The sequence below is a fragment of the Diorhabda carinulata genome, chromosome 4 (assembly GCF_026250575.1).
Source record: "Diorhabda carinulata isolate Delta chromosome 4, icDioCari1.1, whole genome shotgun sequence".
Taxonomy (NCBI): domain Eukaryota; kingdom Metazoa; phylum Arthropoda; class Insecta; order Coleoptera; family Chrysomelidae; genus Diorhabda; species Diorhabda carinulata.
The window spans coordinates 11,647,826-11,672,169 of NC_079463.1; the positions used below are offsets into that span (position 1 = coordinate 11,647,826).

At 32.5% G+C, this 24,344-nt stretch overlaps 1 protein-coding gene across 1 annotated transcript; it reads left to right on the forward strand.

The window, feature by feature from the left end:
- The first annotated feature begins 2,281 nt into the window (after window positions 1–2,281).
- Window positions 2,282–23,736, forward strand: LOC130892783 (guanine nucleotide-binding protein subunit alpha homolog). Its single transcript, XM_057798398.1, has 3 exons — window positions 2,282–2,864; window positions 15,755–16,141; window positions 18,292–23,736. The coding sequence occupies exons 1-3, from the start codon at window positions 2,385–2,387 to the stop codon at window positions 18,529–18,531; spliced, it is 1,107 nt and encodes a 368-aa protein (XP_057654381.1). The 5' UTR covers window positions 2,282–2,384; the 3' UTR covers window positions 18,532–23,736.
- The last annotated feature ends 608 nt before the right edge of the window (window positions 23,737–24,344 follow it).

The window sequence follows — 24,344 nt, forward strand, 5'->3', positions numbered from 1 at the left end:
CTAGTTTTTTTATTTAGTTTTACATATTTTAAACTTTGTTACTGTTTTTTAATGAATCAAGTATATATTTACTTGATTCTAACAGAATAATTGCAATCAGCTATTCACAAAGTGATGAAAGCCCTACTAAATCTGGGGGAAGGCCTAGACCACAAAATTATACATTTCATTTTGTGAATTGTGGCCAATAGGTTTATTATATTGACAAATTCGAAAAAAAAAATTATGTGAATAACTTTCGGAACTTGATTTTTGCAGAATAATTACAATCAGCTGTTAACAATGTGATGAAAGTCCTAATAAACTTCGGGGAAGACTTGAAACTTCAAAATTACACGTTTCCTTTAGTGAATTATGGCAGATTACAAAGAATCAAATGGAAAACTTTGACAACTTGACTTCCAACAGAAAAATTACAATCAGTTGTTTACAAAGTGATGGAAGTTCTACTAAATGTTGGGGAAGGTTGGATCCTTTGTGGTTGAAGCTCCCAACCTGGCAACTGAGGACCAGATCTGGAGAATGTGGTGGGTGCAGAAGCATTCTACAGTTCCAACTCATTGTATTTGACAATCATTTTTATGACATGGTGCTTTTACAAAATAGAATTTTTTCTCTTGCTTACGAGTAAATTTGTTTGTAATTTCCATATATTCATGATCACATTGATGCAAAAACAACCACAATAAGTAATGTTATTCTTTCAAGACATTTTTCTATTTTCAAAAATATCCCTTAATCTGGTAATAAGACTTTAAATAATTGAAAAATCGCAAATCAAAACCGACTTGTAGCACAATTTTTGTCATAGAGAAAGAGAAAAGTCATTTCCTCATTTTTTCTTAAGGCATTGTTTCCAAATAATTCATTGCCCCCTTATCAAATTCAAAGTTTACCTTGGAACAATTTCTGATCATACTAAGCCCTCACAATTAAAGAAAACAATGAACATCATCTTTATGTTCGACATACTTTTTGAACTCTGATTTTCCATTGAAAACTCTGAATGTTCAGCTTTGAATCATAGCAAAGGACCAAGTCTTCATCTACAATAACAATTTTGACAATGAAATACAAATCTACATGAATGAATATCAATATTTTAGGACATACTGTAAACATGTTATTAAAGACACTGTATATGAATCAAAGCGTTAAAGACACACTATGAATGTGATCTCATTAAAGACACTGTAAACTCTCTCAGGACACACCATAAACACCCCAAAACAGAATGTTCTGGCTTTTCTGCAACTGACCCAAAATACCTTAAAAACTTTCTGCAGGAATTACATTATTTTTTGCGCATTAGTCATAGCTGAGTTGTCTGCTAGCCAACATTGTCCCCGCTGGCATTTGGCACATTACGCAACTAACTATGCCGGCTGTATCAACTCACACTGCTTGCTCTAGTAGGACTGCCCGTCTCCTCACTTGTTTTTATTATTCAGTTTACTGCAGTATATAAAAAATATTTTGCAAATAAGATTGTATTGTCTTTGTTTTCTTAGTAAGACACGAAATTTCGTTTTTTCGAGCTGCAACTTTATTTTACATAGGGCAAATCTTTCTGCAGGCCTCTTCCTCGATATGCCACAATGTCACTCGTTGTTCTGCTTTGGGGTATAAACACGTTAGACACACTGTAAGCACATCAAAACCACACTATAAACTCGATCAGGACATACTATAGGGCCGTTAAAGCCACACTAGAAATTCGATCTGGGCACACCATAAGCTAGTTACAGACACGCGGTAAACATGATCAGGACACATATAAACGCGATCAAGACATACTGTAAACTCGTTAAAGACACCCTGTAAACGCGATCTTATAAAGTGGCTATAGTAGCAGATAATTTGTGTGTTATGAGAAATAATTCACTGTATTTTCTGATCACATCTCGTATACTAAAGCACCATCGGTCCAATTTATATCTACCTCACTGTATTTTATATGCTTTTACATGACTGAACCTCAAGTATTTTTCACGTTTCGGATAAAATACTGGAAATAAGATTTACATGAAACCTAACGTTTTTTTAATCCATTTCTTACTTAAAAGGCGTCAGAAAAATTATTTCTACTTCCACTACAAGCGTCGGTACAATAACCTGAGTAAATATTGAAATTGAATTTTTTAAAACTTTTCTCCTTAAATAAAATCTTCTATTCAATATGGTCGTGTAAAACTTATTAACAAGTCACTATAGTTCGAAAATATTCCGTCTACTAATAAGCAGCGCCACTACACTGTCAATTTTTGACAAATAATCTGTCATATTTGTCTATGATGTTTAGTTGACAGTAGAATTATTTTATTAGTAAGTATGTAGTAAGTGATGATGAGGGTTATCGTTTGATTACAAAGTTTTTGTTAAAAATGTCCACTTTAATGTGGTCGTGTCCATGTTGCCTTCGGTTTAAATTCAGTCCCGAAGAACTTGAACAACGCTACAAGAGCCACGAAATCGACAAAATTATTGAAAAAGACAGACAAGCTATGAAAAGACAGGTCAAACTCCTCTTGTTAGGCGCTGGGGAGAGTGGGAAATCTACTTTTCTAAAACAAATGAGGATAATTCATGGTATTAAATTTGAAAACTATTTAATTAAGGAGTACCAACAAGTGATTTATCAAAATTTAGTTAAAGGTATGAAAGTGCTCGCGGACGCTAGAGACAAGTTGGGGATACAGTGGGGAGATAGTAATAACGCGGAGTACGGTAAAAAATTACTCGAATTTGATGGTAAATTAGTACTGGATTCGAGGAACTTTAGTCAATTCTGTCCTATTTTATCTAAATTGTGGAAAGACAGTGGTATAAGAAGGGCGTATGAACGCAGAAGGGAGTTTCAGTTGGTTAGTACATTTTAAAAGGTATTTTAAAGCTGACCTATATCTTTCTAATTTCATATAAAATATGGCATTGTTTCAAAAAAATTAATATAAATCAAATTTATAATAAATCTTCTAATTAAAATGTTTGAGTGACAAATATTGACTACTGAATCACATTGTTTCGTAACCAGATAAAATTCACGACACTGTATGTACATAACATATCTTGTTATTTATTAAAACTCATTATTTACTAATAAATTCAATTTTATATGAAATGAAACTCATGCAAAAGCAAATACAAATTTGAATAATAATTTTATAAATATTTACTTAGATAAAATTGATATTTATTTAATTAGTTTGCCCATACAATACATATATGGAGTTCAAAACTGATTTGAATTGGCATTGATTTATCCTTTCTATTGTTAAATTTTTTCATTTTATACTTTTGATTTTCTAAATGCAAATTTTAACTGGGTGTATTGAAGCAGTGTCATACATTTCTTGAATAGCTTTATCAAATGTTGATTCATACTTTTTAGAATTTATGAAAACAATTTTTGATAAAATTTAGTAATTGTTTATGTATAGTTTTTTCTTTTTTCATTAATCTCTCCTTATTTCGTTATTCTTAATGTTTCGAAATATTGCATCATTCATAGTATATTTCAGCAATAATGCAATAAAATGTCTTTATCTTGGTCATTTTCCTTATCACTCTGTATTAAATAACAAAATTCATTATGATTATAACAAGATTAAAGACGGAGTTGGACTATTTAACTTTTTTTAATATATAAATTATTGTACTGAACACACTGTTTACACATCACTACACTAACACTCACAATTACACTGTCTAACGCGCGTTTCAATGATCATGTTACTGTCTTCAGAGACTGAAGGTATAACTGTTTTACCTTCAGTCAGACAGTGTAATTGTGATTGTTGGTGTAGTGGTACTGTAAATAGTGTGTTCAGTAAGAATATCACCAACGGTTCCAAAAATTCCAACATAAATTATTGAATTAAATACACCAAACATTAAATGCCAAAAACGGAAGCTCACTGTAAAAAGTCTAGCAAAAAATCTGTAGCTTCTATCCTTTTATGATTTAAGCATTTCAAAGCCATTAGTGTTAGCTTTAAAATAAGTGGTCTATGTTGTTATTGAATTATGTTTTTTTGTAAAGAAAAAGAATCTTAACCTATGAAAAAGGGTTATAATTAAAACTAAAGAAAATACAAGCTCGAATTTCACAAATAATAATTTATTTCGAATAAATCTATCAATGTTTAGTGTTCCCCTGGCCCTAATAACAGCTTCCAATCGCTTTTTCATGGAATAAATAAGCCTTTTACTCGATCTCCGATTGCGTGACTGGTGCAGTATTTCTAGCCCGAACTTTTCTCTTAATTTTGCCCTATAAATGCTCAATAGGATTTAAGTTCTAGCCAATCCAATACTGCCATACAGAACCTGTAGTAATTATGTAGAAGGGCTTTGTCCTACATTACAATGAAATGGAACGACGTGATCCCCTAAAATTTCTTCTATGTATCGCTCCACCGCTCTTCTATGCTCGACCAAACCATCCACCAAAACATCCTCCAAAAGCCAAGTTTTCTTTTATGCAACACAGCGCGAATCTTTCTCCAGATCTTCTGTAGACTCGTCCTTTTCTATCGCTACCATGCAAGCACAATCTGCTTCAGTCTGAAAACAGAAAGGAGATCCGTTGTTTATCAGTTCAATGGGCTGGGGTTGATTTGGGGCCAGAAGCTGGACTTTTTGACTCAATTTTAGTGGCCTCAAGTCTTGTTATGATTGTCCAGCAACTCCTCGCGTTTCTTTTCAGCGCACTGGCTACTTCTCGCTGACTCTGGCCTTGTCGTAATAGGTTGACCCCCTGTATAAAAAGGGTAGTTATCGATCATAACATTGTTGGACTGTGAGAGGAAGAAACATTACAATGTTTTATATCATTTTGAAGCTAATTTGTGTTCAGTGACTCGCGAATGCAGGGGTGTCGCCCAAATACTCTTCAGTTATATTCAAAAAACCCCTAATTTTGACTTATCACTTCATAAAACTCTCTCCCACTCTTCATGCGTCCAATTTTAAATTTTTCAGCCCAAGGTAGCCTCTTAAGCGGTGCCCAGATTGAACGCGAACAAAACGTGCTCTAGTCGTTCATAAATGTTACACAGAATGAACGTTGTTTCGTTAGTAAACATACCTTAAAAGTGGTGCTTATATATAAAGAAATTTGAATTGTGATCATCGATTTTGAATTATTTATAATGTGTTATTAGTGTATGAAATATCTAGAGAGTATATAAATTTGAATATAAATATATACAGTTATTTTACTACAACATATTTTAAATAAATCCAGACGAATGTTTCAAATATAGATGAATGAATCGGGGTTCATATGATCAACTTTTGATATTATTTTGCAAAACATTCAATTAAATGTTCTTGTCATAGAATTTTTAAATGGGAAAATGGTTCTCTATATTCTGCCGAACTTGTATTAGTATAAATTCTATCAGCCTTTCATTCAGTGAAGTCATTTATCAGGGTATCTGCAACTACAAAATACACTAGAAAAGTGAGGTTATGCTTTTGACGATCAGCCCGTAAAAAGTAGAAAGTCGACATTAGTAGCGATTATTGTGTGCGTTATCACAGTTTCTCCATAAGCTAAATTGTCTTTGACATTTATGAACGTCTCGAGCGCGTCATTCTGTGTACCGCTCTAATTTTGTCGTCTAAGAAAGGTTTCTTCACTATCACTCTTCCAAAAAGGCCACTTGTGGCAATCTCCTTTTCACTGTAGAAGTACTCAAAAGCAATCTCTGGACCCGTTTGTAGTCGATCTCGTTTATTAATTAATACATTACGTTTCTCATCATTGGTTGTGGTTTTTCGAGACCGCCCTGAACATTTTCTATCGCCAAAGCTACTGGTGGAAGCATATTTTTTCACATGGTAGTCCACGCTGCTTATTACGGTGTATTGAAATGTCCTACATAATCATTACATAACCTAACATTTTGTCCAGTATCATAAGGAAAATAGAATGATTTTTACTGGTAGTAATACTGAAATAACTATTAAAGAGCCTGTTAGGTATGATACAACAATCAAAATCAGCCGGTTTTGAAGTCATTGTAATGATGAAATGGCTTATAGCATCATTTTATAACCTAAAAACTGTCCAATATCGTGAAGATAATGAAAGATTGTTTAATTCTTGATGGTTTTTATGCCGGTTTTTACATATTTTGTCAATAAAAGCAATAAAATATTTGTGTTTCGCAAATATTCGATGTAACTTCTCTTGCACTTCACAGAATCACCATTCACATGTTCCTCAAGCCATACAATTGCAAAATAACGGCTTTTATAGTCCTAGTTATATGACCTAAAGTTATCCCCAAATTGAGTTTTACGTTGAAATATTGCAAGAAAACAATATTCCACTTATTTTCCTTTTATTATACGTCTTTAAATGATATTTTTAAAAAAATTTCTAATTAAAAAATATTATTTTTGTATAGAAAAGTGAAAATAATTCGGAAAAATTGTTTATAAATCAAGTAAGTTTTTAATTTTAGTACATTGGCTACAATTGACCAAAAGACTAGGTTAATCGCTTATGAAAATCATTAAATTAGTAGATTAAAATAGATTGAGACTTCCTTTTGTATAATGCTAGAATTTTTTATTAAAGTTTGCTCATGCACGTTTTTAGATTTTGTGGGGGCATATCTAAATTAATGGATTTATTATACTTGTTTTTCTTTTACCTATACGCGATTCTTTTCAAAATACTTTTTCATAACAAAATTATTAAAAAAATCTTTTATTAAGACTAACGAACTGAAAAAAATATTATTACAACCCAAAAATAATCGACCAAAGTAAAAAATCTCCTTATAAAGCAAGTACAACTGAACTGAAAAAAACTGTTATTTTAAAAAAATTACTTTAACTTTAACCCTGTATATTTTTCATGAATATGAAACTGAAGGAAACATTTTCTCAATTGATTCATGTCACAAATATCGATATCTTGAATGTTTTCTGAAATATAAAACATTTTATACAAGCATGTCAAATTTTTGTTCATTATTTTTGAATTTTTTGTCATAATACGAGGAGGGTCCCAGAAGTACTTGGCTCAACAAAGAAAACACAATTTTTGAAAAAAAAATATATTTATTATTCAAAGTAAATTTCCTTTTAGCTTCATACACTTTTCTCAGCGATGTCCAATAAGTTCGATACTCTTTTTATAATAAGAATCGTCTTCAAAATAGTCATCAACTGATGCCATCACTTCTCAATTGTTGGAAAATCTATGACCAGCGAGCTATTTTTTCAAGTCTGGGAAAGATAATAATCTGAGAAGGCTTAATCTGAGTATAAGGTGCATGAGGTAGCAATTCGAACTTTTAAGTCATTAATTTTTGCCTTTATAATAAAGGATGTGTGAGATGGTGCATTCTCTTGATGAAACAACAATTTCTTCTTAGCCAAATGCTGCCGTTTGGCTTGCTTTCTTCGTTCAAACGTTGCAATAAGTTCACATAATACTAGCCGTTAATAGTTTTTCATTTTTCAAGATAGCCAATGAAAATTATCCCACGAGCATCCCAAAAATCCGACGCAATGACTTTGCCTGCAGATGGAAATGTCTTTGCCTTCTTTAGAGCCGGTTCTTCCTTTTCAGTTCATTGTTTTGATGGAAACATGTTCTCGACGCTGTTTTTGTTCCTTTGTGAACAAATGCGGCACCCATTTTGCGCACAGCTTTCTCATATCCAAATTTTCAGTTAATATGCGATGTACCACACTTTTTGAAATGGCTAATATTGTTTTACTAGCTCGTGCATAGTCGACGATCATCCAGTACCTATTTGTGGTATTTCTTCAACATTTCTGGAGTCGTCACCTCATTTCGTCGACCACTGCGATGCTGATCTTCGCAGGTCATACCGCCTCGTTTAAACTCTGCTACCCAATATTTTACTGTTGATAACGAAGGATTAGTCTCACCCCTATTGTTTGGGCTAGCGCCTTAGAAATAAAAGTATTGTATCACACAACGATGACCAATTCTTTTCATGTTTACAAATTCACTGAAAATGTTCACTATCGATGGCTGCCAAACAAATACTAAACAACGTTGCGTCTTCAAACTTGAAACATATGCTGTATAGATTATGTACTTTGTAATACAGTTGTATTTTTCAAGCAAAATACCGCCGTCTTTTAAGTCAGGCTAAGTACTTCTGGGGCCATCATCGTGCCACCTTTATAGTGAAAGTATGCAAAAAACCTGCAATATTATGTATTTCTGTCCGAAAAATTCAAAAATCATCTTAGTTTTCCGGATCATATGTATAGTTTTCCGGAAAATCTAATTTTCTGCCTATATTAATCTTTTTCCGAGCCACTGGTATCTTTTTCGAACTCCTCGTATCCAAAAAAAACCCCCTCTTCAAAAACTTAACAAAACCTAAAAAAACTCTGTACTCCTATTTCAACCCTGTATATTTTTCATAAATATAAAACTGTGGGAAGCCAAAAAGAAAAATTTTTTAGACATAAGTTTTCTCAATTGATTCATGTCAAAAATAAATCGGTAACTCAAATGGTTTTGGAAATACAGAACTTCTCATTCAAGCATGTCAATTTTTTTTCTTTTCATGTTTTTGAAGTAAAAGTAAGTTTTGAGATCATTATCAAGCCGAACAAATGGCGATTTGCAGATTCGTTTCCAGTGATGGAAACCAGATAAGAGAGCCCGTTTAATCATGAATAACGAGAGTTTAGTAGATGTAATGAATTAATTTTGACGAATTATACCTTGATAATTGTTAAAATTTTCAGATTGAAGCCGTAAATTTTTAAGACAATCCTCGTAAATTATGAGAATATTAATTTTTTACCAATCAATTGTGTCGAAAAGAATGAAATTTCGATATAAATAAATCGAAAATCCCAGAATACTGTCAATACTTTAATTAATAAGCTCAAAATTTATCCAGTTTTATATTTAGATATTTACCGAAAATACTATGAAATGAGTTTACGTGATTATACACAATGCTCACGATATTTATCAATTTTCAATGGAATGCGTATATTTCGAGGTGATTTCTCGCAAAATTCATCTAAAAATAATCCGAAATAAAAAACATTATTCCGATAAAAAAATGTATGAAAAGGTGCAATATGCTGTCAAAATGATTACCTCACCGTAAATAAAAAAGGATGAATCACGTTTTCTAATTAATATATGCGAAATATAATTCATTATTTCCAAGTAATTTATCAATAAAAAACAAAATTTGATTATCGACCTTGATAGTACGAGGGTTCTCCATAAAATAAAGTTCCTAATGAGGTGCGAACTGTACGTACGCTGTTAGGCGAAACTGACTTGTAGTTTCGTTCCCTTTCTCCCAGTTCCCGCCCCGGCGAGCTGTCTACAACGTTCATTTTTGTGAAAGATTGATCTTCCACTTGATTCTCACGTCTGGTGCGAATTACGCTCCGTCATTCGTTTTTTGTGTGCACAAAACGTTCCTCCGGTGGACTTCATCCCCAACGGTGTGAGATGAATGGGAAACATGTCCATGTCCGTGGACGAACAACATTTTGGCCGGCCATCGTTTAGGGACCAAATGGAAGAAGGGTGACAGTTCGGGACATCAACAAAATTGTGCAGCAAATCCTGCATGTACAACATTTTGAGAGACTGCTTAGGATATGCCGAGGTTTGTGCGAGGTGACAAAGTAAATAAAGTTTTAGGCTAATTTGTCTATTAAATTGCATCGGAAAATTGCTTGAATATCTGTTAAGAGTACGGTTGCTGAGAATCGAGAATAGTGGAGGCGGACTGTCAAGTAATCAGTTTGAATTAATAGAGGGAAAGTCAACCATCGACGACCTTAAACAAGTAAAAGGAATCAAAAGCGTTGCTTGGGTAAATCGAAAGCTATGCTTACTGGTCACTCTAGATGTTCGCAATGCCTTTAATTGTGCACCGAGGATCAACACAGTCAATGCCCTGGCATATAAAGACGTACCAAACTACCTTATCTAATTGGAGAGAAGAAGAAAATGAAAATTACATGCGGAGTGCCACAGGGTTCGTTTCCGATCCATATACCAACTCATTTAGTTACTGTTTTTGCTTTGTTTATTCTACATTTCTTTTCGTTATCATCTGTCCTAGCTCTGTCAAAAATAACTCCTAGATATTTAGTTCTCACAACTCGCTGTAATTTCGTTGTTTTCTAGTTGTATCCCCTCCTATACTCACGTACAATGTCTCTTCTACCATGATTCTAAGTCATCTGTGTCGTGTAGATTTATTACCTTATCATCTGCAAACTGGAGGGTACAAAATTCAGTTGGTTCAGGAGTTAAATGAAGAAGATCCTGATAGAAGGCAAGAATTCTGTGAATTGATGATGGACATAATGAACGCAGATTTGCAGTTAATAAACAGAATAGTTTTTTCTGATGAAGCGCCGTTTCACTTAAACGGAACGGTTAACAAACAAAACTGTAGATATTGGAGCAGAGAAAATCATCACTGGATGGTTGAGATTCACACTCAATATCCTAAAGAAGTGAAAGTTTCGGCTGGTATAATTAATAATAAAATGATTGGCTACTACCAACAAGACGGAGCTCCCCAGCATTTTGCACGTACAGTTAGAAATTATTTAAATGAGTTTTTTCTCAATAGGTGGATTGGAAGACGTGGAACTATCGAAAGGCCGGCTAGATCCCCCGTTTAGACTCCTCTCGATTACTTCTTAAAGGGTTATTCAAAATTTAAAGTATATTTTAATAGAGCAGACAATATTGCTGATTCAAAAGTTAGGATAATTGAAGAAATTAACAAAATAAACCCTGAGGTCATACAAAATCACCTCGGTTATTGTCAAGAAGTGAATGGTGGTCATTTTGAACATTTAATTCAAAATACATTCTCATTATTATCTTCATTCTACGTAAAGTAACCAAATTTGAAAAAAAAAACTTTATATTTATATATAAACAGAAGACTGAAATCCCTTTCCAACAAGGTGCCACACGACCCCCTTTCTTATTTAAAATTTTCGAGGGGGTGCTTATAATTCAGAGGAGGTGCTGGAAAGGTATACTGTAAATGATCAATTCAAGAATAAAAAGCGACCTGTTTAAGGTGTTTTTCACATATTTTTTGTAAAGTTTAAAAAGTGTTTGGAAGATGCAGCACCCTTTATTGATTGTGAACGATTCCGATACTTTATATTTGATATTTACTGTAGACTTCATAATTGTCTTTATAATAGTTCTGGATGATATTCGCAATAAAAACTAACTTAAGTATCATACATTATAAATTATACATGATGCAACGAATTTCATTATATTCTTGGTGTCATAAACTGGTTTATATACGTAAAACAACGCATGTCATACTCATTTTATTTTAATATTACATCCAAATCAAGGTTTATTTAATATTCTATCTTTAGAATATGTCTGTGTTTTATGGCGAGTATAAATATGTAAGTTATTAACTGTTTATTTATTATCTTCAATTTACCAGACTGTTTTTATTGACGTGAAGGTTTTACTATTCGTTTAGCGGTAAAATATCTGGAAAACCCTATACAAGAAATTTGCGCGCTAATTTAAAAAATCTTTTTTTCACATTTTCAGTTAGCACTAACATTCAAAAACGCGTGTAAAAATTTGACAGCTGTCGTATTATTAGTTCATCGGTGTTGCAGGTTTCCTGCAGTTTTTTTGTAACCTGGTGAACCCCAGCCAAATGGCCGACAATAGAAGATAATACAGTCACAGCTGTAGTCGCATACTGAGACTAACTTTTTGTTTGTTTGCTTTAAAAGGCGTTAGTCCAACCAATATAAAAGCTGATCTAGGTTCTACTCTGGGTGCGACTGCTCCTTCGTTATCAACAGTAAAATATTGGGTAGCAGAGTTTAAACGAAGCCGTAAGACCTACAAAGACCAAAATCGCAGTGATCGACCAAATGAGGTGATGACTCTAGAAATGTTGAAGAAAATTCATAAAGTGATACTGGATGATCGTCTACAGAATGTGCGACATAGTAGGCACTTCAAAAAGTGTGATCTTTTGCGCCCTTTGATAACCATGGATGAAACGTGGGTCCATCGCTTCACACTCGAAACAAAAGATCAATCAAAACAATAGACTGAAAAGGGAGAACTGGCTCCAAAGAGGGCAAATACCGCTCTATCTGCAGGCAAGGCAATTTCCAAGAAAATACACAGTACTGGATGATCATCGACTGAAAGTGCGCGAGCTAGTAGACATAGTGAGCATGGGTGCCCGTTTGCTCACAATGAAACAAAGCAGCGCCGAGAAGATGTTTCCATTGAGTGTTTGGCAATGTTTCACAGAAATTTAGCCGAATTTTTGCACCGCTTCATAACCATGGCCGAAACTTGGGTCTATCACTTCCCATCCGTAACAAAAGAACAATCAAAACAATGTACTGAGAAAGGGAGAACCGGCTCCAAAGAAGGCAATGACCTTTTCATCTGCAAGCAAAGTCATGGCGTCGATATTTGGGATGCGCGTGGGATAATTTTCATTGACTATCTTGAAAAAGATAAAACTATCAATGGCGAACTTATTGCAACGTTTGAGCGAATAAATCAAGCAAAAACGGCCGCATTTGGCTAAGAAGAAAGTTTGGTCGGCTGTTATTTGTTATTTTGAGGAGCTTGATGATTCTTATTATAAACAGGGTATCGAATTTATTGAACATCGCTGGAGAAAGTGTATGGAGCTAAAAGGAGATTACGTTGAAAAATAAATATATTTTTTTCCAAAATTTTTGTGTTTTCTTTGTGGGATCATGTACTTCTAGTACCATCCTCATACACATCACTCTAGTATTCACCACAACTTTCACCCTGCAGAGAATTATTTTATATATCGGGGCCAAGTTTGTTAAATCCCTTCTCCACATGAATAAGGTCCTTATCCAAATCACAAAAAAATGTATAAAAAGGAATTGCGTGTTTATAAAGCAAAAAATACTATTAAAGGTTTGATAAACATTGCACTTATTTTGCCCCAGGAAAATCAAACGTAGGGGAATGGTTTAAACGAGTCGAAATGACGATGCGTACAATGAACGTCCCAAAGAAGTTATAACCGCCGAAAACATAAAAAAAATCCAAAATAATTTCGAATAACCGATAGATTAGATGATATCCTAAAGATATCAATATAACGTATTAGTCATATCGTGATTGATTATTTTGCGTACGTGAGATTCTGTTCAAGTGGATACCGTCCAAGCTCACAATTTATCAAAAACATTCTCAGCAATGTTTGGAGCTATTCAATCGTATTTTTTGAAGGACTAAATAACGGAAAATCGGCCTCATTGGAAGATAAAGAAAGTGATGTGACACTTCATTCCAGATCTGGCTGCCAACCACTTTTTCCCGTTTTCAGATCTTAAGATGTTTCGCAGGGAAGAAATTATCAATTTTTTATATTTTTAAAAAAGTCAAAATGTGTAAAATAGTGTAATTGTAAGCATAATAGTTTTTGACAAAACTAAACGAAATTTTTTATTCTAATATATCCACAATTTAATTTACATTTGCATTATGTCATCGGTGATAATATGGTGACGTAATAGTTGTTGATTTTAAATAAAATCTTACGTTATGTGGTACCTCATTCAAAAGTGATTCTAATTCTCTATTTAACGGTGTTGATCTTTTGGTTAAATTATTTAGTACAACTTGGATTTTTTAAAAAAATTACACATCTACATTTCGATAATCGAATGAATTAAAAAGAGCGAAGTTGAAAAGCCAATCAGACGCTTTAGTTTGAACCTTTTGACTAATTAAGATATGAATCCTAACCAGCCGAAGAGAGAGACACTGTGGTGTGTAGCCCCAGTTAATTAAATCCACCAGCTATTATTCCGTGAAGCCGATATCGGGTTGTATAGCTCGACTCACGGTCAGCTGCAGAATCGATCGTCTCTCCGATTTCGCGTATCTAGTTGTTCGATGGGCGTAGAATCAGGGGTTCTTGCATTTTTAATCTGGAACTCCCGGCTGGGTGCCCTGGTCGGAGAAGGCTTGAAGGTCGAGGCAACTTTAGTATTCGCGATCGTTACAGTAGTCTTGGCCTTGTATGAATATAGGATCTATAGTGTCCCCGTTTCTTACTGCGATACTGGAGAATCCAGTGTTTACAACTGATTCATTAATCCCACTCCTTTTAAAAAGTCTATAATGTGGGATGGTTTCAATTACCAGAGATCTTCGTCTTCTATTTCATACGCACCCAGGTGTAGTGCTCTGGAGTTTCATAGTGTTTCAGACTTCGAGAGAATGTGGATAGAGGTGTCGTCCTCTGTGTAACAAAATCTGCACGCCACATTATCTGCTAGGTCTAGCGTCTTCAGGTGTTTGTTGAGGCGACAGAGCCTCGATAAAACTTCTGTTAGTATTCGTAGATTGCTCTTACTTATGTTGATACATTCAGCAGATCTAAGTACTTATAGTTTCCCAAACTTGGCCTTCCTTCTCCTTGTTTTTTCGCATCACTAATGTTGAGCCGAGTCAAAAACACCGAAAGAGAAATGTTGTCCTTGTTTGTTCAGAGCCTTTAGGGATGAATAGGAGAATTTGTTATGACTCCTGCTCTTGCAGGACCCTTGGAATTTCACTAGGTCTCACGCAGATATTATTCGCGACATCAGATTAGGGTTCAGGTACCATTCATCCCTCGGCACGATGTCTTCTGTTTCTTAAGCCCATAAAAATGAGCCGTCTTTTACATGGTCTCCTTCCTCACGCACGCGGAGGGCGGCTCAGGCGGCACCCCTGCAATCAAAAGTCACTGGCAAAAGAATAGAACAAGAAATTGTATTTTTTTTGTAAAATTTTGAAGCTTTAGCTTTAGCTTCAAAATGATATAAAATATTGTAATGCTCCCAAAGTCCAACAATATACTATGATCGGTAACCATATTGATAGAAGAGGACGAGTGTACAGAAGACCTGGAGAATATTTGCGCTGTGTCGCATAAAAGAAAACCTTGTTGGTTTTGATTGAAACTTGTGGTAGAGCGGGGGCATTAACGACGAAGTGATATATAGAAGAAACGACAGTTTCATCGTGATGTAAGACAATCGCTGGAGAAAGTATATGGAGCTAAAAGGAGATTACGTTGAAAAATAAATATATTTTTTTCCAAAATTTTTGTGTTTTCTTTCTGGGATCATGTACTTCTAGCACCATCCTCATACACATCACTCTAGTATTCACCACAACTTTCACTCTGCAGAGGAATATTTTATATATCAGGGCCAAGTTTGTTAAATCCCTTCTCCACATGAATAAGGTCCTTATCCAAATCACAAAAAAATGTATAAAAAGGAATTGCGTGTACAGAAGACCTGGAGAATATTTGCGCTGTGTCGCATAAAAGAAAACCTTGTTGGTTTTGATTGAAACTTGTGGTAGAGCGGGGGCATTAACGACGAAGTGATATATAGAAGAAACGACAGTTTCATCGTGATGTAAGACAATGTCTGTCCACATACTGCAGGTTGTTGTTTAAGATTCTTTTTCGTTTCATATTTTTTCTTTACTCATAGACCACTCATTATAAAGCTAAAATGGCTTTGAGATGCTAAAATCGCTAGAGACTTTTTACCGCGAACGTGCGACTTGAGTCATTTTTTTGAAATCGAAAGTACCTTACCTAACCTTATTTCATTAACATTAACCAAAACGACATTAAAAAAGCATGATTCAATGGAATAATATTTTTTATTTTTAAATATGTTACAGAGTGATTCTGTAGAATACTTTCTCAACAATCTAGATCGAATATCCCGACCGGAGTATATTCCAACAAATCGAGATATTCTCCATTGTCGAAAAGCTACCAAAGGTATCACAGAATGCGTGGTACCCATTAACGGTATCCCGTTTCTTTTCGTCGACGTCGGAGGACAGAGATCGCAGCGACAAAAATGGTTCCAGTGTTTTGATTCAGTTACTTCCATCCTATTCTTGGTATCTTCATCTGAATTTGATCAAGTGCTGTTGGAAGATAGGAAAACAAATAGACTGGAAGAAGCGAGAGATATATTTGATACTATTATCAATAACGTCATCTTCATTGGAGTTTCAATTATACTGTTTTTAAATAAGTATGATTTATTAGAAAAAAAGGTGAGTGTTATTTTTAAAACGTTTCAATACCATTTTTCTATATCGTCTACCTTTTAAATTATTTGATTCTCCATATTTGTAACTTCATCATCGTGGAAGTGCTGTGAATTCTCAAATGGATTCAGCTCTGGTGAATTACTAGGCTAATTAATCATATAATTCATTTTTCAGGACTAATTTCGAATTATTACAAGTGACCAAATCATGTTAACATGTTTTCATAATTTTATGATTCAATATTCGACCGAATTTATCATATCTTCTATAGGAATTAACCTTACAGGGTCATATATTGTGAAAAAACCCTATTTATATGGGTGTTTTAAAAGTTTGTTGGATATGATGTTGCTTTCACTTTTTTAACAAAACGTGGTTTATATTCCTGGCGAAATAAATGTGAAAATCGCCATTTTCAAGTCGTCAACAATCAATCATTACCATAATATAGAAATTTCATTATAAAATATGTGGTTTGCTCTTTTGTACTTAATTTACTATTTTTTATTGAAATTTTATCACTTCCCAGAGTAAATTTCTGTTGGCGTTCACATTTTTCTTTTCTTTTTGCAGAAAATTTCTTTAAAATACTTCAATCACTAGATTTTCAACATACCAAGTGCTGTAACTATAAATGCAATAGTCATAGACGTATTCTCAACAAGAGGATTTATTTTAACTTGCTTCTTTTTCATTTTTGATAGTCAAGGTCAATTTTGTACATAAATATAACCGGTTTGAACGATTAGGGACATCATCAGCGCACAAAACCTAACGTATAAAAAAACATGTAATTCAGAATAATTATCACCGATAGTTTCAAAAATTTACTACTCAGCAATGATCTTCCATGTCATTGTCTGAAATTTGTCGAAAAACTTGTTGATGTAGAAAAAAATTTAGATTCCTAGTTGTACAAGTATCAAAGGAAAAGAAGAGATTAACATTATCACTTTAGAAGGAGCATAAATGCCTTATACTGACCTAGAAGCTTTCTTTATGTACAAAATGCTTTTTTAAGAAAACGTTTCTGAGTTGCTGGTTGTACAACAATCGAAGGAAAAGAAGAGACCAACAAAATCTCTTTGAAAGGACACAAATACTTTGTACTGACCCAGAAGCTTTTTTTGAAGAAGAGTACCACAAAAAGCAGTGCCTTCTAATGCTACAAACAGAAGTTTTCTTTGGGTACAAAAATGTGCCTCCTTGTTGTACAAGGATGGAGGGAAACGAAAAGATCAACACAATCGCTTTGAAATGAGCTTAAACGCCTCGTATTGACCCAGAAGAAGCATTCTTTGGATACAAATGGCTTCTTTAAGAAAACGTTTCTGAGCTGCTGGTTGTACAACGATCAAAGGAAAAGAAGAGACCAACAAAATCTCTTTGAAGGGAGCATAAACGCCTTGTAACTAACTTTCGTTGAGCACAAAATGCTTCTTTTAGGAAGAGTTCCACAAGAAGCAGTGCTTTCTAAGACTTCAGGTTGTATAAGAATCAAGTAAAACGAAAAAACCAACACATTCTCTTTGAAAGGAGCATAAATGCCTTGGATTGATCTAGAGGAAGCTTTTTACTTACCCAAAAACTTGTTAAAAAAGACAAAAATTTGTATTCCTAGCTGTACAATAATGAAATGGAAAGAGAAACCAATATATTTATTTTAAAAGGAGCATAAATCTCTTGTATAAACCCAGAAGAAGATTTATTTGGGTACAAAATGCTTGTAAGACTTTCACAAAAAGGAGGTGCTATCTAAGGCTAAATCATTTGAAAACTTTGATACCTCCAGGTCCAAAAAGTATTTGAATCCAAGCAAAAGGAAGATACACCTCTTCGGCTTCCTTATAGAAACTCCTGATTAAATTAGACCTAGCAGAAACTGGTTAATGGTACTATGGGCAGGAGGAGGAAGAAGCTCAGGCTTACCTAGCTTTAGAATGCTTTATAAAAAAAACTTTTCAGCAAAAATATAACTTTATCAAAGTCATCGGTGAAATTGGAAGCTGGAAATGTTGAAAACAACTGTTAGGAGAGTATAACAACTCTAAGGTTAATTTGTTTAACTCCTAATATATTTATTGATGTTAAATAGTAACCAATTTTGCTTTTCAGTTTAGTAAAGTAAAATTTTAACACGTTTATTTTTTTAGGTGGCGAATCCTGAAACAGACATCCGCTGGTACTTTCCACAATTCAAGGGAAATTCCCATTCGATGCAAGATGTCCAAGCGTTCATCCTTACGATGTTCACAGCCATCAAGCGGGATCCGAAGAAACCTCTTTATCATCATTTTACCACCGCAGTTGATACAGAGAACATTAAGGTGGTGTTCAACTCCGTCAAAGACACAATCCTCCACAGAAATTTGGAAATTTTGATGCTTCAGTGAGAGTTGCGGAAAATTAGATTCACTAGGCTGTGTTCGATGCAACATAGATTTTATTAAGACTGATTTAAAGTGGATTTCTCATTTTTTTTAAATGTTGGACACCTATAACAACTTTTATTTTAAAATGAACGGATTCGAAGAAAATAACGCATCACTTCCCAATGAAAATAGTATACATAATTAAAATTTACGTAATTCGTTTATGGCGTTTAAACAGTTATTAAAAGATCCTATAAAGTCGCCCGAAACTTTTTTTCATGACATCATAGTCCCCGTTTTAGAAGTTCATTGTTTTTCCAAACATTTATGAATGGAAATGATCCGATATATAAACAGTTTTACGACCGATATAAAAAAGAAATAAATACATTCCTGTTATAATTAGTTTCGATGAAAAATTTCGTGTTGCTTTCCAATTTTTTTCCAAGAAAATCCGGAAAAACCAAAATAATAATCATATCGTGCCTGATTTGCAGTATAATACTAAACACACTGTTTAATAACATTTATCGTTACTCCAAATACATTATTTGGTCTTTCGACCTTCTATTCGACCCTTCGACCCTTCTAATTGTATTATTTGGTCTTTTGAGCCGGTTATATAACATATGGAAGGTTAGAAATGTCAATAGAGTGATTAGAAAGTTCCAAGGACCAAATAGCGCCTGATTTGCAGTAAAAAATTAAATACTTCGTTTATTACTCTTCACTGATGATCAAAATTAATCATTTTTGGTCCTTCAAGCCTCTAATTACACTTTTTGGTCTTTTGAGCCGGATATATACCATTTAGAATGCTTGAAGGATCAAATAGTGTAATTAGAAGGCTCGAAGGGCCAAATATCGCGTGATTTGCAATATATTACTGAATTATACACCGTTTATTACCCTCAATTGATGATAAAAATTAAATCATTTCGTCCTTCAAGGACTATTATTATGGTATTTTCTTTGGGTAATGCGTTATTTTTGCTTCGAAAAATTATTTTGTGGGTGGTACGAAGTTTATTTCCACTAAGGAATGACCAAAGATATTGTTTCTCAGCTTGATTTCACCAGCTTGATGAAATTTTGCGAAATGTATTTTTATTTGTATTTAATTGTAAATGTAAAAATGTATGAAAATTCACCTTTAGATTTATATCGTTTTTAAAGTGGACACTTTATAAATAGTCTATTTTTAAAAGTTTTCAGAAACAGCTCCGATTTTGATGATTTTTTCATGTATATTTTCCACAATTCAGTTTTATCTATATTTTTGTAAAAAAGAAATGAATTGCTATGAATTAGTGGATCATATGCATACTTTATATCTAATATGAGTAAAATGTGACCTAGGAAGTGTATATTTCATAATTTTGACATATCTGTCATCATTCCTTTTGATTATGGTCATTAAAGTGTGATGTTTTGTACTATTCGCCTTAGTTGGAACTGGAACATAGTCCTACTTCATATTTGTAGTTATTTTTTTTTTCAAATATCACCCCAGAAGTCTTTTGTTTCACAATTTTGATAAATCTGTTTCCATTTCGTTGGATTGTGGCCTTGTAAATATCATTTTGTCTTACTATACATCATAGTTGATGCTAAAATTTGATTTTTTTGCTGTTAGATGGTAAATTGTAGCCAGACTTCATATTTGAGATTGTTTTTTTCAAAATATGAAACCATCAGTGTCTTTTTCTCAATTTTGACAAAACTGTTACTATTTCATTGGACTCTGTCATCTAAAATATAATTTTATCTTACCTTATACAATTGGTACTCCTAAAATTCGATTTGTTTGCTGTTAAAGGGTAAATTGTAGCCAGATTGTATATTTGAGGTTCGTTTTTCAAAACATGACCCCAGCAGAGTCTTTTTCACAATTTTGACAATTTGTTTCCATTTCGTTGGTTTGTGGCCTCTAAAATCTGATTTTGTCTTACTATACACCATAGTTGCTGATGAAATTTGATTTTTTTAACCAGTTAAATACTGGAACATAGTCCTACTTAATATTTAAGGTTGTTGCTTTCGAATTATGACTCCAGAAATGCCTTTTTCACAATACACCATAGTTGACACTAAAATTCGATTTTTTTGCTGTTTAATGGTTTTTTCCTAAATATGATCCCAGCAGTGTCTTTCTCATAATGTTGACAAATCTGTCACAATTTCGATGGATTCTGGCCACAGTTGCTAAGCCATTCGACTAACACAATTGCAGTCAGAAAAGGATTGATATCAAAATTGTAGCTTCTATACAGTCTAAACACTCTATTGTCTATTTCATCCCAATTTTTAACAAAAAGTTATGATTTCCTTCTCTAAGCCATGTAGATGTGTCTTAACTCTAATATAGTTTCCGATAAAACCTCTGTCAACAGCTAGCGAAGCTTTAGTACCAATTTTGGACACTATTTGTTCCAAATGACCATTGTCATCCCTAATGGATTACCATTTTCAGTATATGGATTTTATTGAAGATTAATTATTGGTATGACCAGAAGGATTACCATTTTTAGATTATTAAGATACTATGATTAATTTGAGAATTTTTGTAAAAAAGAGCAGAAAATAGAGAAGAACAAAATTATTCGTTATAAAAACACTAGTTATAAATATATATAAAAAATTTTTAAAAAAATTATCAAAATTTGAGTTGATTCTAAGAAAAAACTATTGAATTGGTTTGTTCTCTACATCAAACGTATTTTAGTTTGATGTAGTTGTAGTTGAAATTCATGAAAATTTATTCGAATCTTTAAGAAAAAGCACAATTAAGATTTGCCTTGATAAATTACTAATAATTGTAAATAAATATTTGTAAAAAAATTATTTTCATAAGAATTTACTGCGATAGTATTATCTACAGCTGTGAAAATGCTCTTCCATATTTTTTTTGAATATTTATTGAAAATGAGCAGCTTTTGATACCAGATTATACTGTACCATATACACTTTTGGAAACATTAATCATTATAATTTTTTTTCAATTAATGTGAGGATTAAACTTTGACTTAAAGTTACTTGATCTGCTATTTATCTTGTTGTCTCTAACAAAAAAAGTGTCAAAACATCTATTAAGACTAAGAACAACTAGTAGTAGTTTTTGATTCGCTTTCTTAACAATCATTTTCCATAAATTCGTGCATTTCCGTTGTCAAATTACTGTTTGATTCGTTTATTTAAGAATTGATCATTAAAAGGATCTGATTTTTCGTAAACAAATTCTGTAAAAATCATTTTTGAACCATAAAGGCATTGAAAACTATTTTCGGTTCTTTTTGAGTCATCAAAAGGAGTAAAGATCCTTTTGACTTTAGCCCTTTTAGATGTTTTACCACTTCCTTGCTCAAAATTTACTCACAGACATGTTATTAGTAAACATTGATTTCCATTACAAGGAAAATTATTCAATTTAAAAAAAACTACCCTGTTTAGATGGTCATCAAAGTTTAATGAAGAAATCCTTTGTTTTATTACTTTTTAATATGATACTTTAATGGGATAATCAAGTAATATTAGTCATTAAACCTATAGTGACGCAAAAACAACTACTTTATATTTATTATATTTCATACTACGAGGGTTATTTGAAAAGTTGAGATATGTTTATTTATAAAACAACAAATTAAACTTCTAATGTATCTATTAATTTATATATTTTGTTTCTTACTGGTTCTTGTTTAAATCTTCTTTTTTTCGGTTTAAGTGCAACATCTTCTATTGTATAGATTTCTTTTTTTTTGGTATGGGTGTATTTCTTCCATCCATGAAAATATCAAAGAAAATATAGTTCAATTAGACGTTTTTTTGCTGGATCGTGTATATGCACCTTAAACAATAAGATAATTCATGAAATGCTACGAAATAATCCTGGTAATTCCATATTTTAATGGAACAAAGTAATATTATTTTTTTTTTGACTGCTTTTTTTTCCTGATCATGTGAATACACACTTAAACAATCAGATATCTTATAAATAAGAATAAAAAATGTAAAAAATTACTTTGATACTATAACAAACATTATGATATTTTCACAAGAAGAAACTAAAAATGGAATTAAATAAAAAATAGACGTTTTTCTACCAGATCTTTTAACGACATCTCAAAAAATTAGATATTCAGAGAGAAAATCTTGCGTGGAAAATAGAAAGTAAAAGTAAAAGATTACTTTTGTACAATAAAAGCGTTATATTTTCACATAAAGAAATTAAAAATAAATTTGTATAAAAAAATATACGATTTTTCTGCCGGATTGTGTAACCACATCTGACAAAAATAGATATTTTATGAAAAATAAACGAGAAATGTAAAAGAACACTCAGTACATCACTTTTCAAATCATGGAGAAACTTGTACTGAAATAGTTTGAAACATTTAAGATATTTTTGCCAAACTTTTCTACCCGTCAGCTTGATGTTCAGAACATTAAACTCAATTTCAGTGCTTCTTTTTACTTCATTTTAAAAAGTCTTTCTTATTTCAATCTAATCCTTTGAATTATCATTCAAATTACAGAATATTCTTCTGTATAATTTTTCATTGGCACATGGAATTTTTTAACTTCTTTAGAGTACTATGACTGATGTCCTTTGATCGTCTTTGTTTACCACTTTCATTTTGAGCCACGAGAAGATCTGTTCGACTCAATTTTTTTAATTTGCTGAGTTATGGCAATTTAGGGGCTCAATTGAATCAGTTTACTCACAAATTTCGTCACTTTGATGTTTCGTAAATATTTTACCAAATTTTTTCTATCTAATAACCAAATATTGTTATTTGTAACAAAATACAAAAATACCTGCAGTAATAGTTTAGATCACCAACCTTAATTTTTTTTTCCAAAATGGCTTAATAACATACTGGGATTATTAGTTTGAATTAACAATTTTTAGGGCGTCCCTGTATGTTTGAGATGACCAATTACTCAGGGATTAGTAGAGTCACAATAATAAATTATCGACTTTTGTTTGAACTTTAGTATTTTGAAAAATGGATAGAATTTGTTATATTTGTTTCCAAAAGAAACGCCCAAATTATTCATTCCAAAAAAAAAAAAAATATTAGATTTTTATTTATTTTAAATTAAGGTTACGTAAACCTGAAATTTCTTTGGTTTATAATTTCAAATGTAAAAAAGATATTCTGTAATTTGCATTTCATCGTAATACATAGTGTACAAATTGTTTATTAAATTACTATATATATTTTTCTTATGTGGTTTTATTTCTCCCATCAGATTCTAAAACCATAAACAGATAATATTGGACACAATAATGTCCGTTGGACTCTGCTATAAATGAAAATCACTAACAATTATACATTTACATAATAAAAGTAGCAGAAAAACTTACTTGAACTCCCAAATTTTAATTTTTACAAACATAGCAAAATGTTTCTCAGTGTAGAAATTCTCAAGTTTTAGTAGCCTTTATGGTTTATAATTGTAGGCTGCTGTATTTATATTAGAGAATTTAATCAAAATATGCTTGAGAATTCAATTATTTATATATATATATATATATATATATATATATATATATATATATATATATATATATATATATATATATATACACTTTATATTTGGGATTGTCTATTTCAAAATTTGATTCCAGAAGTGTCTTTTTCACAATATTGATAAATCTTTCACTATCCCATTTGATTCTGGTCATTAGGGATTGATTTTGTCTTACTTTATACAATTGTTGCTAATAAAATTTATTTTTCTGCTGTTCAATGGTAAATTGAAGCTACACCTTATATTTGGGACTGTCTGTTCCAAGATATGACTCCAGAAGTGTCAATATTCACAAATTG

Bases quoted from the DNA above. Each gene is read 5' to 3' on its own strand.
- LOC130892783 (XM_057798398.1), top strand. From the start codon at position 2,385: ATGTCCACTTTAATGTGGTCGTGTCCATGTTGCCTTCGGTTTAAATTC. The intron at 2,865-15,754 runs GTTAGTACATTT...AATATGTTACAG, and splicing joins GCAGAAGGGAGTTTCAGTTG to AGTGATTCTGTAGAATACTT. The intron at 16,142-18,291 runs GTGAGTGTTATT...TTATTTTTTTAG, and splicing joins ATGATTTATTAGAAAAAAAG to GTGGCGAATCCTGAAACAGA.